This window comes from Thermobia domestica, chromosome 13 (genome assembly GCF_964235325.1).
Source record: "Thermobia domestica chromosome 13, izTheDome1.hap1.1, whole genome shotgun sequence".
Lineage (NCBI taxonomy): Eukaryota > Metazoa > Arthropoda > Insecta > Zygentoma > Lepismatidae > Thermobia > Thermobia domestica.
In genome coordinates, this window is record NC_137466.1 from 210,771,316 (window position 1) to 210,790,787 (window position 19,472).

Here is a 19,472-nt window from a genome sequence, read left to right on the forward strand (position 1 = left end):
TATTAGTGCCGAATTCATAGTTTTCGAAGTCTCTGAGATGAGCAGTGACATTTCTCATGCCGTTTAAACCAAAATTTAGCCCTAAAATAGTAATATTTAGTTTTTATTTATATAAATTACATACTATTTTCTGATTTTTTATTATATTTTCTTTGGTTCTATTGATTGGAGAGCACTTCAGTAAGAGAAAAAAGTGACTGACTAACGGAATATATTACTAATGTTTCCTATTTTAATCCTGCGAAACGGGTAATTGACACTAGTAAATAGTGCTCTCAAACGGGTCGGGTTGACCCGACCCGACCCGAGTCGGGTTACAGGTGGGATCGGGTCGGGTCAGGCTACTCGGGTCGGGGTTGTCGGGTCAGCTCGGGTCGGGTTGTTGGGTCAGGCTATTCGGGTCGGGTCAGTCGGGTCAGCTCGAGTCGGGTTGTCGGGCCAGGTCAATCGGATCGGATCACGGGTCGGGTCACTCGGGTAGGGTCGGGTCATCGGGTCAGTCAATTCGGGTCACGGGTCGGGTCGGGTCGGTCTTCAACAAGACCCGACCCGACCCGTTGAGAGCACTACTAGTAAATAAATAATTTGGAATTCGAAATTAAGGAGAATATTTTTTTTAAAAAAAATTGTAATTTTTCTAGAGTTGCAAATTTCAGCATTTCTTCTTTCGTTCCTGCATTTTTGATAACTTATTAAAAGGCGATGAATAACCAACGGCATTCACTTACGCCTATAAGTTCCCTTCATTCTGTTCTAATTAATTAACCTGTTTTAATTAGCGATCAATTAACCTTCATTGCAGAAGCAGCTTGTGTTTGGATTGGGAGTTCTCCTTTAGCTGTGTCTCGAGGAAGTTTTATAGCTCTCACCTGGATTCCTGTAATTGTTTCGCACAGCAGAGAAGGGAAAATGGCAGAAAACAAACAGCATCAGTTTTGTGTTGATACAGCAATTAGGTTTTAGTAGTTACTCTCAAAACGCACAAGGCTATAATAGCCATTTTATTTCAAAACTTAAAGGGAAATAATTATTGCCTTACGCGCATTGTTCCTTGTTCTATTGTTTCTCGCACAGTATCGTATTGAGAAAATATTTGCAAGAAAAATGTTCCGAATAAAATTTTAAACTCAGAAGTCTTATCATTTACATAAAAACACTTGCCTTATAGATGTAATAAAACCTATATTAGATATTTTACATCTCTGGGCTCTAAGAATTTTTCAGCTCATTCCTCTCCTTTGGGATCATGCTAGTGGACTTTATAGGATTGTAATGTTATTAGGATCACACTAGTGGGTCTTATAAGATTGTAATGTTATTAGGATCACTCTACTGGACCTTATATGATTGTAATATCATTACAATCACGCTAGTTAGCCTTATAAGATTGTAATGTCATTAGGATCACACTAGTGGGCCTATTCATATTGCAATGTTATTTGGATCATGCTAGTGGGTCTTGTAAGAGTGTAACGTTATTAGGATCACGCAATTGGCTTTATAAGATTGTAATGTTATTAGGATCACACTAGTAGGCCCTATAAGATTGTAATGTCATTAAGATCACGCTAATGAGCCTTATGATATTGTAACGTTATTATGATCACGCTAGTGGAGCTTCTAAGATTGTAATGTTATTATGGTCACGCTAGTAGGCCTTTTAAGATTGTAATGTCATTATGATCACGCTAGTAGGTCTTATAAGATTGTAATATCATTAAGATCACGCTAGTGGGCCTTATAGGATTGTAATGTTATTAAAATCACGCTAGTAGGCCTTATAAGATTGTAACGTTATTAGGATAATTCTAGTAGGTCTTATAAGATTGTAATGTCATTATGATCACGCTAGTGGGCCTTATAAGATTGTAATGTTATTAGAGTTACGCTAAAGGGCCTTATAAGTTTGTAATACTTTTACTATCAAACTAGTAGGCCTTATAAGATAATGTAATTAGCATCACGCTAATGGACCTTATAAGATTGTAATGTTATTTTGATCATATTAGTGGATCTTACTAGATTGTACTGTCAGTTCGTTCGTCTGTCTACCTGGTGCTCTACACAATAACTCCTGTACCAAAGCAAATTTTTGAATACTACTTTTTGCATTAGCCAGCTTGAGTTATAATTTCGGCCGAGATTGTTAATGGAGTCAATCAGTTTATATCTTCATGGATAACGGAAACTTTAACGGTGGTTATCCAAATTCCATTTATTCATAAATAGACGTTTCGCGTGATCTTTTTTACTGTCTTTAGCAGAAATTACTTTTTTGTAAAAAGAAAATTATGTTCACGTCTGCTTACATTGAGCCAGTTGCAACGGGTGGGTCGTAAAGAAACAAAGTTTACAGATTACGCTGGCAGTCAATAAACAATAACCTCTGCTCCTAGCGCCAGTATCGTCGTAACGTGATTATTCTCTATACAGATTTCCCTTACATTTTTCTTTCGAGGACAGTCTATTTCTCCACGTAAGACTTGAATCTCGATTTTTTACAAATATAACGCCCCTAGTAACTTACCACTCGAGACCTAGGCCACTGGATGTAATGCATATACGAGAGCGAATCAAAAAGTAAGTTACATTTCCATGTTATAGCCATTTATGAAACCACCTACACATTGGCAATACGGCTATGATAATATAAATTGTACATTCACTTTTCCACATAGCTACCAAAAGACTGTAAACATTTCAACGGTCAACCAACGATTTCGAATGCATAGAAATCACCTCCAGCGCAATGTAACCACCTGGAGACAGCTGATTTTACCTCCTCATCTTTTCGAAATCGACGTCCACCGAGATCCTCTTCCAGCTTACCGAACACATGATAATCACATGACGCTAAGTCCAGACTGTATACAGGATGTTAGCATACCTCCCACTTGAATCGTTGCAGCAATTTGAACGTTTGGCGGGCCATGTGAGGTGTTGCATTATCGTGCAACAAAACTACATCGGCGCTCAATTTTTCCCACCGCTTTTCTTTAATTGCCTTACGCAACCGATGCAATGTGTGACAATATGAAGCCGCATTGATTGTCGTGCCTTGCGGCATAAATTCCATGTACACCACACCCGCAAAGTCGAAGAACATTGTCGCCATGACCTTTCCTGCTGAAGGTTGGACTTTGGCCTTCTTGTGTGTGGTGATGTGCTGTGCATCCATTCCATCGATTCCATCTCTTTGATTCGGAGGTGAAGTGGTGGACCCACGTTTCATCTCCTGTGATGATTCGCAGCAGAAACTCGTTGTTAAAATGGCAGTGACGATTGGAAACGCTGTCTCTTGTGAACATCGGTGAGCAGACGTAGGACTCATCTTTGACACAGTTTACGAAAGCCAAGGTGCTCGTGAACAATGGAGAAGACGCTGGTCATACAAACTGTTTAGCAGGTTGGCAATTTCCTGCAGTGTTATGCGCCTATTCTCTCTAATGATCTCATCCATACTGTCAACATTTGCAACGGTACTGGACGTTGCAGGTTTGCCTCCGCGATATTCGTCCGTGAGATCCGTGCGTCCGGTGTCAAATTGCTTACACCACTTTACAATAGCTGGACGAGATATTGCACGCTCACCATATACAGCAGTGATTTTACGATGAATCTCCGTGCAATTGAGCCGTTAGTCCATATAAATCTGATCATTGCACGCACCTCCAATTTGGAGTGAACATCCAGTTGACGCGCTATTGAACCTAGCCCACTCTGCACACACAACACGACAGCAGACAACACAACTTTCCTCTCGGACGTGTCAGCAGTTACTGTAGCTTGTCATCAGTGCTGCCGACAGCCTCTCAAGAAAATAGGCTAAATGGCCTTTAGAAATAAGTTTTTTTACGCAAAAATTGCTAGATTTTGAACTGCTAGCCTATTATACACACTTTAGATCCTAAACCCCTTTTTTGTGTGCAGGACTATAAGGAGCTACAGTAAAATTTCAAATCTTGAATTTTATTCGCTGAAGAGTAACAAGTAACACACATGACTTTAAATTACAATAAAATCCTTCAACAACTCATCTGATTTGTGGAAGTGAACAGCCACATCATCAGTTGAATTGAAATAAGTCATCATCGACGACATCGCAGCTAGTCGAGGCGCTGGAACTTTATGTACAGCGAGGGACACTTCTAAATGGTACAGCCATATGGAGATTTACGGCTAAGGTGTACCATTTAGAAGTGTCGCCCGCTGTACCATCGTTAGATTGTGGATTTATTGTGTTTGTGTAAACTGCCATTGTCCCAATTTTTACTAGTACTTCTTTCGGCAGATCAGAGTCCTTACAAACACTTCTTATCTCTCCTTACATCTACATGAATCATTATGATTACATTGAGAGTTTTAAAGCTAATTAGATATCCTATTTGTTTCCTTTAAGAAACAAAAACAATCTCTGTGGCTTGAAGAACCGAACAGTTTACTAAATTTGCATTAGAAAACTTTCATCCTTGCAATGAAATGCGAAAATTAAAATAATTAAAAAGTAGCAAACGGGGAATGACATTAAATTCTTTCTGAGTCGATAAGTATTGTTAAATAGTTGTAAATCTGTGGGTGGGGAGAGAGAAGAAAAGTAAAAAACAAATATTTGTTGCGTAATAAAACGCCATCTGTCTAGAGATATCAATTAATACGATAATATATAATGACAAATAGGCTAATTTTTCAAAAATATACTTTATTTTCAAAGAAAATGTATTTTTAGAATTAATTGAACAGCCAATTAAAAAGTCAAAAATGGAAAAAGAGTTTCATAAAATAAGCTATATTTAACGCTATAAGCATCGTAGATTTGTATGGCTAAATGCCTCTTCAAATAGGCTAAATTGGCATCACTGCCCCGCATTGGCCACAGTCACGACACAGCGCGCTCTCGCGGCGAGCTAGTGTAACTTACTTTATGATTCACCATCGTAATAGTTACACGATGTAACCTAAGAATCAGTGAGCCGACGGCAAACTAAAGGATATAACATGCTACGAAGTTATTAGTATTGGGTTAGTTACTTCTAAAAATGTAACGCGTTACAAGTTACTTTACTTTCCCTTAAAATGTAACGCGTTACTAACGCGTTACTCTTAGGTCCGAAACTTTAAATATGTGAAAAAGTTCTCATTACTTCAATTTTCCGTACTACTGCTATTATTATTATTATTATTATTATTATTATTATTATTATTATTATTATTATTATTATTATTATTATTATTATTATTATTATTATTACACGTTCTGATCTGAATCGCTTTATGTTGCAAGAACAAATTCTTACTTGACAGCTATATGAACATTTTCATATAATGTAACACTGACTAAAATGCCATACTTTGTTACTCGTAAGGATAGGCACGAGCGAGTTTTCTTTGAAACTCGAATCGAATCGAAATAGAAATCTTTGAGCTCGACTCGACATCTTGGCTCGAAAAAATTCCTCCAACTCGACTAGAATTCGGGTCGAGTTTTGAGTCGAGTCGAGCTAAATCGAACTAAATGCTGTGTGTAGATTTAAGTATTCTCTTCAAGTATCCTCATAGAAAATATCGTTATTATCAATGGTACTACTACTGCTTTATTATTATTATTATTATTATTATTATTATTATTATTATTATTATTATTATTATTATTATTATTATTATTATTTATAACAACATTGTGTATAAACATGAAAGATTGACGGTTTGTATCTGAATAATACAAAACTAGTTGATTGACAACCTCGGTAGTCGTGAAGTCTAGGAGTCAAGGATATTTGTTCACGAGCTTTCGAATTTGGGTTGAGGGTCTAGGTTGTTGAGTTTTCGGGCTCGAGCTAAACATTGTTAAAAGTTATAGAGCGCTGGCCATATATGTTCAAACCTGCTCGCAGTTCATTCACTATCGAGCCGAACCGAGAAGTGAGCCGAGCCAACAGCTCATCCAACCAAGCGGCTAGAGCCCTCGGCTCAGTTGAGCCCAACCGAACAGATGACTCATCCCAGCCAAGACTGCTCTAGCCGATGGTTCAACCCAAGCGAGCCGGCTCGAGCCATCGGCTCAGCTGAGCCGAGCCGAACTGAGCTCGTTATTAATATATCTTGTGGTCTCGTTATCGAACGTGAACAACACTAAAAGTATTCCATATTACTACTTACATTTCTTATGGCTTTCACTTTCCAGTGTAATTAGGCTATGATTTCAAAATGAGTTAAAATGAGTTGAACGGGCGAGCTATTTATCAAACTCGACTTGACTCGAAACTTGACGTCAAAAACAGTGAATCGGCTCGGAACTCGACTGGAAAAAATTACCTTTGAACGATGTTTCATTGTTCCATTCTGAGAAATTACAGGAAAGAAACATTTGTTTCTGAAAAAAATATACATATATTGTAGTTACTCATCCAAAATGTAACGCGAAAAAAGTAACGCAAACTAGGTACGTTACTTAAAAATTTGTAACGCGTTATCGTTACAGTTACTTTGGAAAAAATGTAACGCGTTACTAGGAAATGTTACTTAAAGAGTAACGCGTTACTTGCGTTACGTTACTTCCGAAGACTGAAAGTTATGCTATAATACGCCGCACTCAAATTGACGTCTAGCTTGAACTAATGAGCTTGAGACCCGCTGTTGTCAAATCTCCTGTTAGATAGTTGTTTTCAGCAGGTGAGAATATTGCGCTATCTTAACCAAGTTTCTAGTCTCACTGAGAACATGCTGCATCTGGATGAAATTTGACTCCCATATTAGAGTTTTGGCAACGTTGTTGCCAGCAGATTGGTGGACGTAAGAGTAGTGTTCAAAGTTAAACATTAATTCGGCTACCGTATACAATCTTTCGGTTTGAGCCTGTATTATTTGAAACCTGAAAAAGCAGAGTTTTTTTTTTATTGCTCACAATGTGACACTATCACGCTAATCACACACTTCAAGAATGTATGAAGCCATATATTACTCCATAAACACTTCAAAATAAGGTGTATACATTCTTAGCACTGTTGAGAACTTATATCTTTTGTGTTGTGAATACCTAATTAGGCTATTTTATTTCAAATTAAACAATTGAAAACATGCATATTTATCTGATGCACTACCATAATATATATATATATATATATAAAACAAGCATTTCTTTCTGAGCTTCTATAGTTCAAGATGTTATAGAAGTGAAGTTCATTGATAGCATTCTATGTATACTCGTTTTAGAAACACTCGCTAAATTTTATTTCAGCTCTCACGAACCTTATAATCGTCGAGAGCATCTTCGAAATGTTCCGGCAAAGAAAGCGTATCTAAAGTGCTCGAGTATTGTTTTTCGAGTGCCAATAGAATAAAGTTGGATTCTCCATCATAAAGCATTGATTCTCTTTCCAATTTCGTACGAACCCTTTTAAAGGCAAGAAAATGTGTTCTCAATTTTTTGTTGAAACACCAATTATTTCAGCTCCTGCATGCAATTTATACACATTGGGAAAAAAAGCACTTTTAAACGGATACAACATATTTAAGGTCGCTCTTGATTACTGTCGCTCTTGATCGATACAATATTTACTGTAACAACTTTAAATTTCAATTCGAAATTTTGAGCTCCTTTGTGGCTAAGCTGTTAGTGTACGCGCCTTTTGCGTGGGAGATCCGGGATCAATTCTCGGCGGGAGCTCATGTGGTTCGGATTCCAAGGTTAATTAGTAGGTTCATGTCTCATATAGCAGTTATACTCTAAATCTACTCAATTCGAAATCTTGTTTATTGTAGAATAGGAGATTCAATACTGGTAATAGGCTACTTCGAAACTGTACAGAAATGTTTGACTCCTTGACCTAGTGGCAATCCTTCGACGCGTTGCTATATCGACGATCGACATTTACTGGGAAGTGGGCCATTAGGTGTTGCCTACGTTTACAGCATGGAGTCTTTGCCCTATTTGAGTCCCGAAATGAAGAAAACTAACACGATAGACAAACGACATTTTTAAACTAACAAAATCTGATGTAAAACTTATCAAGCAATTTGTGTCAATCTTTTACTTGGAGAGCACGACTAAATTTTCGGGGAGCCCAGATCCCTTGTGCCCACTCCTTGTAGCTACGGGTTTGAATAAGATATGTGGTGCTATAATCTAAATTAAGTCATACAAAATTATTATTTTCGGTATATAAAAATTGTTATTCCCTCAAAAATGTCTCTGTTCCTCCGTGTGTTACCCCAAGAAATTAAAGGTGGCGTCTTCGCACTTGTCGTCTGCCATTTCAGGTGCCCTTTCGTTCCATTTAAAAAGCATGCGAAACTAGAAATTTAACTTTTTCGTTTAATATAGGGTGCCTTACCAGTGGAGTCCAAACGGCTGGTGCAAGTGGAAAATTTCCGCTATTTTAGATTTACCTATTTTCAACAGTTTTTCTTTTTTTTTCGTAGTTTAACTTATAATAGAGTTAACCTATAGACTCAGACTTTTGATACATCGAATGTCATGGAGCATTCAATATCAGTCGAGTTTGAGTCGAGACTTTGCCAGGGATGAAAATTGAACGAGTATTCCTTTGTGCTATTTCTTGCTAAAAATTTTCAGACTCTTATATGACAAAGACTTTATTAAAGACAAGACCTTTATTAAAGACCCGCGGTGGCTTAGTGGTAGAGCGTTCACCTCTGGTGCTTGGGGTCTCGGGTTCGATCCCAGCCCCCGTCAAGTGAACTTTGTGGTGGACAAACACCGTGTGCGTGGGTTTTCTCGGTGTTCTCCCGTTTCCTCCCACTTTCTTGATTCCACCATTTCATTCATTACTCGTCATCACCGTCTCCTTTAGCCTAACCGGCATAACCGAGGGACGTAAAACTTAAAGATTTAATTTCATTTTTTTTCAATTTAAATAAGTTAATTCCCTTTCTTTTTTTTTGGGGGGGACGCAGTGGCTCAGTGGTAGAGCGTTCACCTCTGGTGCTTGGGGTCTAGTTCTAAAAGTTTTGGAAGTTTCCCGCCTGGTATCTGCGAAATTTTGTGTAGTTATTTCATTCGAATTTTGTAGCCAGGGTATTTTTGCCTGTTTTCTCTTCTCTGCTAGTTTAATGCATTCCTGGTCGAACCATGGTTTGTTCCTACGTATTTCCGCGTGTCCCATTTTTTCTTTTGCTGAAATTTTAATGCTATCTCTAATTTCAATCCAGGTATCCTCGACACTAGTGCACTCCGAATCTTCTAAAGCTGAGAATCTATTCGAAACTTCAATCTGGTATTCCTCTCTTACCTGGCTCTCTTCTAATTTCTTTAAATTAAATCTCTCCGTTTTCGGACAATGAATATTACCTTTATTCAACGATAACCTCTCTCGTATCATCGCTGCTACCAGGTAGTGGTCAGTGTCACAATCAGCCCCTCTTAACGATCGGACATCAATTATGCTAGATTGCCTTCTTCTATCTACTAAAACATGATCAATTTGATTGTGTGTGTTAGGGTATATTTTTAAGTGAGTTAAATATTACTTCAACTAGATTTGACATGTACCCAAGTCAAGAATGTAGATAACTCTTTCTATTCACTATCAACCTTTATTGCCTTACAACTACAACCAGCCATACTTGGTTGTAACTAAAATATCACTTGCCACACTTGGCTCATATATTTAAATTATAAACAGCCACTTTTGGCTCACCAACCTAATTATCAAACTCTTCAGCCACTTATGGCTCCATTACAACACATAAACAACTACAGCCACTTAAGGCTCTTTTTCTACGACTCAATTGCACATTATTTATATTCATAGTAACGCCTTTCTTTTGTTAGTACAACTTCCTAACACCTTGTCCGATTGTTCATAATCCATACTTTCTCCGATACCCTAACAGTGTGTTTTTCTCTCTGGTGACGTCCAAGTGTATTTATGAACGTCGCGAAGTGGGAATTTTGTACTCTTCACGATTAGGTTTTTGAATGTTGCAAAGTTCACGAGTCTAACACCGTTGTCATTACTTTCCTTATGCAGACTTTCGTTCTCTATAATCGGTTTGAAAATATCCTCTCGTCCTACCTTCGCATTGAAATCCCCTAATCAATTTTCATATTATATCGCAGGAGTTGGTCAAATATCCGTTCCACTTCGTCGTAAAAACTGTCTTTTATATCGTCATCCTTATCTTCAGTTGGGGCATGTACATTTAAAACAATAATATCACACCACCGTTCCTTAAGAGTAATAAAAGAAAGTCTGTCAGTAACAAATTCAACCCGTTTAATTGCTGGTAATATTGGTTTGTGAACGAAAAACCCTGTTCCTAACTGGTGATTTTTATTTCCTTTCCCGTAAAAGAACGTAAAATTTCCGGAATTCACAGATCCATTTCCTTCCCACCTAACTTCCTGAACTCCTACTAGGTCTATCCTGTATTTCTCTAACTCACTCATTACGGATTTTAACGTGGATGCCCTGTAAAGACTTCTAATATTCCATGTTCCAAATCTCATGTCCATTTTCTTTTGCTGAGGTCGTGCCAAGTTATCAGTCCTTGTCCGAGGCTTTTGTGAATATTTCTGAACAAGTGCTTTTTTTTTTTTTTACAGGATGAGGTTGTTATCCCTACCCAAACCCCCAAGCTGGAGGACCACTCCTAGTCGTCTGTCCGCGACTGCTTATTCAGTATATTCGCAGCTAACCCCTATATCTAGAGGCCTTCTCCTCGATCCGCAACCTGAGGACGCACCATGCCGTGGTGACAGGAACCCACGTTACGTGGGATCAAAAAACTCAGCGAATGGAAATTTGTCGGTATCTGCTGGACCAATACGAAGCTGAACATGACAATTTTCTCGATAGCGTTGTCACTGGAGATGAGACGCAGTGTCATCACTACGAGCCAGAATCCAAAAGACAGTCCATGGAATGCCGATTTTTACAAGCGCGGCATGCAGTCTCTGATTCATCGTTGGCAAAAGTGCATAACGAATGATGGGAACTATGTGCAAAAATGACAGTCTGTAGCTGAAATATTACTCTGTTTAGCTGTGCTGTTGTTATTTATGTATCTCCATTAGTTTCCATGAAAACATGCATTACTTCCGGAACGATCCTCGTACATTCAGGGAACTATCGTTTTAGTAACATGTGAAGGTAATTAAAATAAAATTGGCCTCCAAACAGGGTTCTTTTCTTTTTTTTCAAGTCCTGGCCTGCAGTGCATTGATTATCACTGGTATACGGCATATTCTTGTCCTAAAAGTTAAAGTTTATGTGTTGGGGTATAGATCCTGGAGGTTCGGATTCCTCCCACTGAAATACCTATTTTCCTGTAAATTTAGTCTAATTTTACGGGTGATTTTACAAATTTTAATATAATTTATCGTCATTGAAATTGGACCCCGTTCCCGAAATAAAATCCTGATTATGTCCTTGTACATGTAAACTGACATTAACTTTATAAGTTCTTTTAGGGGCGTGAATCCCTTCCTCACGCATTTGCTTAATCTTACAGTTTTTTTTCGTTTAAAGAAAGACTTTGATTCACTTATTTCTTTTTTGATAAGCGTCATTCAACAAAAATAAATATCATAAACTATTTAAAACCGTTATGGAACAGCTGCCAGCTTTAAGAAAGAGATTTTTCTTCCTCGTGACATATCGTTCAGGAATTCTCGTTCACAGAGAAATACAAACGTCAAACATTAACTCTAAATTTATCGGTTCATAGCAGGTGGGAGGAGGGACGTACCAATGACGTTTCAAGAGTAAGCTTCTTTTCTTTTCAATAGTACAGAGACATCTGGAGTCAATTTCTGTAATCTTCTTGTGTTTTATAAATATGACAGACAAGCAATCAAGCTAGATGGGGGGAAAATTAGATTTTTAAGAAATGTAAATCATCCTTTTGTGAAGAAATGACGCATTAATTCGTGTTTGTGTGATCCGAAAATATAGACGATTCAAATCAAAGAAAGATCTATTGATTCTATGATGAAATCAAGGTTCTCCTTTAATCTGAAAATTCTGTTTTCGTTGCTTTTTTTTTTTTTTTTTTTGAAAAAAATATTACGTAAAGGAGTATCTATCGTTTTTTAGTCACCGACACGTGAGGCACAGATTTCAAGGTCAATCGAATAGAACTTTTCCTTTTCTTTTTATATAACAGTGTATTCTCAATATTTGTTTATGGTGCCACACATTCGAAGTTTTGATTTTACTTCTAACCTTGAAGTTAGAAAGACCTAGAAATGTTTTCAGAACTGTTAATTGCGTAATACCTTTACATTGGGAAATTCTGATTTTTAAAGGTTATGTGTGTTTACTGTTTGCGGTATCAAATCAATACAATGCTAGGTGAATTTTATTTGTAACAGGGCCGGCCTTAGGCACTTTGCCGCCCCCCTTTCTCCTGAAAGAACAAATCTTAAAGCCCACAATTTTCAGTATGCTACCCTATTATCAGGGCCGGATTTAGCATTTTGGCGCCCCTAGGCCCAGTAATTTTTTCCGCCCCCTAGTCTGGTTTAAGTTACTTTCCTAAAAACCTTTATTAAATAATTATATCAGGCCTATATGTTAATTGCTTAAACACCACTCCACGATGCAATTTTATCATTGCAAGTTTTTTTGAGGAATTTACTTGGTTCTGGGCTTAACAAAATACCGTTAATGTATTAACAAAAGACTGGTGGATAAGTTTGGTTGGATAAGTTTGAAACCGGAAATGGCTAATTTTAACCAGCTTGAATAGAACTTCAACAGACGAGATGGAACATGTTTTGGGGACGGTGAATTGACTGACATCTCTTAACATTTTTTCCTCTGATACCTGTTGACAGACAGAGGGATACACGGATAAAGCCGTTCTATATAAAATTTCCGACATTTACGCATGGCATTGTTTGGAAGTCTTAAAAAAAACACTGCAATGAAATGTGTGTGTATATAGCACTTCAAATTACTACAGAACTGCTTGTGAGTTAAGTTGGTTCTGACAGGTATTTTTCTGTTATATAATGCATCACAACATGACGAAGAACTACAATAATAAAATATAGATTTTCGAATTACATTCTCTCTAACATTGAGAGTCACATTATTAAGCACAATGTGACAACGTGACGGTTACTTCATGTATTTTCTGCAAGAACTCGAAAGCTAAGTTGAACAAGGTACAAATTATGCGGTAAGCTTACGTAATATTTTAAAATAAAATGTACGTTCTTGTTTCAACAAATGCATCGTACTCCAACCCTGTGGAAACAAATTGTATGAAAAATTGTAATCAATTGGAACTTAAGTAACCATTTTTATAATACAATCAGTTGGGAATGCTCCAAGAGTATTACCAGAACGAACTTCGGCAAATTGCTTTTATAGAAAACAACAACAACAAATCAAAGATGGTAGGCTATTTGTAGAGGAAGAATAACTGCATTTGGGAAGCCGGAAGGCCCAAAAAGCAAGTTGCTCGAGCCATAAGCCTGAGTAGGCTGCAGGCAGTCGCGGATCCAGGGGGGCGCTCGGGGCGATCTTCCCCAGAGGAGGAAACTTTCTTGTTTTATGTATAAATAAAACCCATCCCAAGCTCTTAAAAGTAGCTCTAAGTAGCAGTATTACAACCCACCGCCCCCCTAGAAGTCCGTCCTTGATCCGCCCCTGACAGCAGGTGACAACGAAAGACGAAAATGTATTGAAGCTGACGCACCAAGACCATTCGCTGCTGCAGAAGACCTGAAAACAACTTTAGGTGTAGAATTCAGTGCAGACCAAAGGTGTCCAAACTCATGAGGTCGGCGCTCACGAGTTCGAAACTCACACTCACTCGACACCTCAACCTCACGAAGTGAGTGTAAGGTCAGAATGGTTATGTGAGCGTGAGGTTGAGTGAGCGTGAGGTCAGACTGGTGAGGTGAGCGTGAGGTTGAGTGAGCGTGAGGTCAGACCGGTGAGGTGAGCGTGAGGTCAGACTGGTTATGTGAGCGTGAGGTCAGACTGGTTATGTGAGCGTGAGGTCAGACTGGTTATGTGAGCGTGAGGTCAGACCGGTAAGGTGAGCGTGAGGTGGAAATGAGTTTGTGAGCGTGAGGTCGAAATGAGATTGTGAGCGTGAGGTTGAGTGAAGTTAGGTCAAAGTGGTCACCTCTGGTGCAGACATGTAACTGTACTCATATTATTTGTTCTATTATGGAGGTCAAACTAACAGATACATGCTAAGGGAACATATACATGCTCCCTTATTATAGTTCGCAAGAATGCACATCAACAAGCCACAAGACTACTAGAACTGTGAAATAGGAATTGATGAGAAAGTGTTTAGTTTATACGAAGAAGGAAACATGTTAAAACGTTCTACGATATGTTGTTTTACGAAGACACGCGATCAAAATGAAGAGCTCAAAATTGGAAAATTCGAAAAATATAATTTCTCTATGACGTACGGTTCCCGAGATATGGCTCCTTAACTCTCCCGAAATTCGAACTTTTTGGGCCAATATCTGGGGGACGGTGGCCATTTGGCAAGTGACCATCGGTTGCTATTTGGTACCAAATTGTTCATCATCCTCTTAGATATTGATAAATACCAATATGATCTCTCTATGAGATACGGTTCCGGAGATATGGCTCATTAAATCTCCCGAGATCGGTACTTTTTTGTCCAATATCTCGGGAACGGCAAGAATGACGCGAACAATTCCATCTTTTCTCAGTTTTTGATGCTCTATCAAATGGAGGGTTCAAAATAGAAAAATTCGTAAATAACAGACAGACACACACACACAAACAAACACAACGGTATAGAGAATTCATTAACGAACGTTTTCGTTGGAAAGTTGTCTTTGCTAATATCCTGAGATATTATACAACCCTGCTTAAGGTAGGTGTAATGTTGGTTTCTGGATGACAAGGGGCAAATGAGAATTCTCTATAATAAACATAAACGTCTCAGTGCCTCACGCTAATTGCTAATAACTGTAAACAATCACACTGATAGATATCGCTACCTGCGCTATCATTTGCAACTCTGAGGCTAACAAATGTCGCCACGTCTGCTATCACTTACATGTCTGACGCTAATAGATAACGCTACGTACACTATCATTTGTATGACTACGTTAATAGATATTGCTACTTTCGCTATCATTCGCATGTCTGACGTTAATAGATTTTGCTACTTGTGCTATCACTTGCTTGCCTAACGCAAATAGATATTGCTATGTACGCTATCATTTGTATGCCTGACGCTAACAGATCTTCCTACCTGCAGGATGTAGTGTATAAATGAAGTCCTAGAATTAATTGCATGATTTTAATCTATAGTACACAACCTCCGAATGCTTATTGCATGCACCAATTGGTGACATTATTATTTAAAACGGTTAACTTACAACTAATTATTACACGTAGACCTATTTGTGTTGTTGAAAAACAAAGCAGTAAATGAGTAATAAGGTAGTTAAGTGTATGAAAATATGTTAAATTTGGCTCAGAATTTTAACACTACATTTTGGGTAAAACTGTAATTAAACTTTGTGGGTTTTGTAATCAAGATACTGGGGGGGGGTACGCTTTCCCGGCCCTGGGCTAGATCCATCACTGAGAGAGGGACCACAGAACTCAAGGAGAGAGGGAAAACAATTGGAAAAAATCTGAATTAAAAATAGAGGAAGGCGTGACTGCTAGTAAGTCGCCAAGCACACTGCAACGGGAGAGCTCAAAATGTAATGTATATCTATATCTATTAGATAGATAGATAGATAGATAGATAGATGTAAAGAAAACTATCATCTGAAAGGCTCTTTCAATTTTCAGAAATAAGAGGCTACAGGGGCGCCACAGGTGCTTCTTTAGTGTGCAGATTGTCCCCATGAGATTATTTGGGAAGAATACTTTTCGTTGAAAACAGTGCAACCAAGCTATGGAATGGTAGATTAAGGGGGGAAGATATATTTTTGGATATAATGCGAAGTTAGAATATGAGAATGCAAAAGTTTAGAGGTTGCACTCATCTTCGGGGAATAGACACCCTTGAAGGGCCATGAACCTCAAGGAAAATGTCCTCGTTCCACCAATTTGTTATTATTAACAACAAAAATATTTCTTGAAAAATAATATTCATTACTAAATTGTGACGGACTGTTGTTACCGATTCTACAGTTATTTCAGTACAACAAATTCGGTGGGCAACATTTTTCTGCACAAAGAAATTATCTGTACATTGTGATATTTTGCCAGATTACCACGAATCACTGGTATAAGCTGCCATGATTTTATTACCAAATTACAATACAATGAATCACTGGCATACGCTTTCTTGAAATCATTGTTAATTAAAGAAAAAGCGTATTATAAAATATCACGATCTATTTACTAACATTATTAATAATATCTGTTAATATTATTATTAATAATAGATAGGCTGTATATTTTGTGATACGCTTTTTTATTTATTTAACAATGTTATGATAGCGTTTGCCAATGATTCATTTTATTTGATTGTAATTTAGTAATAAAATCATGGTTTATTCGTGTATCTCTTTCTTTTATCGAAGTGACCATATCACTTCTTTCCCTGTGGTGTCACTTTTATCAATAAATTATTATTATTATTATTATTATTATTATTATTATTATTATTATTATTATTATTATTATTATTATTATTATACACCTTGTGTAACAATGATGTATAAATTTAACAATACTATCACAGTATCAGATTTGCTAGTTGCATATTGTAATCTGACTAATAAAATCTAACCGTGAGTTCTTATTCCTATCTAGATTTGTACGAGACCTAGGCAATGTTTTGCTTTTCAAGTTCGTAAAAAAATAATAAAAAATAAAATGTGGTTGAGAGAAAAAATGAGAAAATTATTAGGTAAAACAGGAAAAAGTCAGGAAAGGTTGCAAAATTGAAAAAAATGAATTGAAATCTTTAAGTTTTACGTCCCACGTTTATGCCGGTTAGGCTAAAGGAGATGGTGATTATGAGAGATGAGTGAAATGGGAGAATGAAGAAAGCGGGAGGAAACGGGAGAACCCCGAGAAAACCCACGAGCACGGTGTATGTCCACCATAAAGTCCACTCAGCGCGAGCTGGGATCGAACCAGCGACCCCAAGCACCGGAGGTGAACGCTCTACCACTGAGCCACCGCGCCCCCACAGATTGCAAAATTGAGTTTTAAAAGAGTAATACTGGAGATACAGTAATTAGGAAAATGAAAATGTCGTAAGGATTTTTTTTTAGAACAAAAGTGAAATGAAATCTTTGAGTTTCATGTCCCACGGTTATGCCGGTTAGGATAAAGGAGACGGTGATGATGAGAAATGAATGAAAATTGTGAAATGAAGAAAGTAAGAGGAAACGGGAGAACCCCGAGGAAAGCCACACACACGGTGTTTGTCCATCACAAAATTCGCTTGGCGGGGGCTGGGATCGAACCCGGGACCCAAACACCAGAGGTAAACGCTCTACCACTGAGCTACCGCGGCCCTCTTTTTGAAAATAAGTTATCTTCTGGTATATGTATTGGAAGTTGCAAAAATGAAATGAAATGAAATCTTTGAGTTAATAACGTCCCTTGTTCGATCAGCTCAGTGGTAGAGCGTTCACCTCCGGTGCTTGGGGTCCCTGGTTCGATCCCAGCTTGCGCCATGTGGACTTTGAGGTGGACAAACACCGTGCTCGTGGGTTTTCTCGGGGTTCTCCCGTTTCCTCCCACTTTCTACATTCCACCATTTCATTCATTTCTCATCTTCACCGTCTCCTTTAGGCTAACGGGCATAACCATGGGACGTAAAACTTAAAGATTTCATTTCATTTTTTCTAATTTATTTCAATATGCAAGTTTTGTTGCATTTGTATTTTTCTTGTATTTAAGTACATAGTTCTCATTAGTTTCGCATCGTACCTCTTTCATTTAAACAACTCTGGATCTGCTGAAAATGTTTAGTAGACCTATATTTTGTTGTTCTTAACAGTATGTATAAAAATGAAAATATGTCTATCAGAACAAAATTCAAAATAAGATTTAAAAATATTTTCCGGTGTTAGATTCTATTTATATTAATCTCTTCCATTTATCTTCACGACCCCAATGAAACCCTCTCGCGACCCCCCTAAGGGTCACGACCCGCAGGTTGATAAACCCTGTCTTAGAATGTTGCAGTTGCAAAGGAAGAAACTAGGATTATTAAAGAAAATATTTTTGTCTTCATCAAGGTAAATAAATAAGCGAGAATAAATTGAAAGCCAATAATGGTAGAATACCAATAGTGATCACGGTGGTAGCAAACAGATATACCGTATTATGTAAATCAAATAATTGTACTTACCATTAAAAATATCGTCGAGAAGATAGCTGCTGTTAGTCGTAGTTAAGAACTCCATGTTGAAAAGTTTTATAAATTTTAAAAAATCTTTTAGGAACACGAAACAAACAAAAAGTCAGCTGTACAAAGAAACATTTCCAGCTTTGTTCTTAAATAGAAATAAATTTATAGGAACACATATTTAAAAAACAGTTTCATTCTTTTGTTTTATTCTTATTTTTCTTAAGTAAAAACCATATTTCCATCCTACGTAACGAAGGAAATTTCAACAGAGCGTCGTGGACACAGTACCCAGTTCGACACCAGGAAAGTATTGAATGGGAGACAATTACCCAGCAGCGTTGGCCGGTGTTTTGACTGCATTTTCAAATAACTGAGACGTGTAGGCCGAACAGTATGAAGAGAGAAATTAGGCAACGCGAAAGCGGACGAAACATTCACCAAATTAAACTGTCTATATCCTTCATTCATTCTTTACATTTTTTTTTGTTTATTGTTTTAATTCAGTCACTTGTCCCGTTTCATTCATGTTGGGACTGAGTACGTTCACTCATTGAGAAAGAAAAAAACATCATGTCACACGTTTCCTACACGAATTTGCACTACCACCTGGAAACGAACCGCGTAATTCATGGCGCTTGTCATCTAGAACTAGAATTTCACACTTGAAATGCCATTGCATGGTTAATAATCGGCGTTATTCTGTTCAAGTTGGACGCCTTCCATACTCCCGACTTGCACGAGCACCGCTCCCGCTTTTCTGAACCGAAAAAGAAACAACAGGGTGCAGCACGAATTCCCCGCTTGCACTGCGCATAGCTACCTCCCTCCATAAAACGTTCCGAACTTGAAAATGATTCCAGGTCTTCTTTTTATTTTAGTTTCGAGTTCGTTTTTTTAGCTTTGATTTACTTTTTAAATTTATTTTTATTTCTTCAGGGACATTCTACCCTCGAGCGCTAATTCCCGCCTCCTCCTAGCGTTAGTTTTTTTCTTTTTTCCTATTGGCCCGCGTTCCCTTGTCAACCGTTTGCTCCCATGCCTGGAAACTCCTCATAATCCCTATTGATCGCATAGTGTTGATCCAATGATTCGTTCATTCGCTCCGTTCGTTCGTTATGACTCAAAATCACCGGAATTTTTTAAAATGAAAACTCTCACACACAAAAAAATAT

At 37.8% G+C, this 19,472-nt stretch overlaps 1 protein-coding gene across 2 annotated transcripts in view; it reads right to left on the reverse strand.

Annotated features, from left to right (window-relative positions):
- LOC145668982 (uncharacterized) overlaps positions 1-19,074 on the reverse strand; it is a 351,060-nt gene extending 331,986 nt beyond the window's left edge. For both annotated transcript variants that reach the window (XM_081737290.1, XM_081737289.1), the window contains exon 1: positions 18,301-19,074. In XM_081737290.1, the coding sequence (XP_081593416.1) occupies positions 18,301-18,355 (55 nt within the window). In that variant the 5' untranslated portion in view covers positions 18,356-19,074. The remainder of the gene's footprint in view (positions 1-18,300) is intronic.
- Between the last annotated feature and the right edge of the window lie 398 nt (positions 19,075-19,472).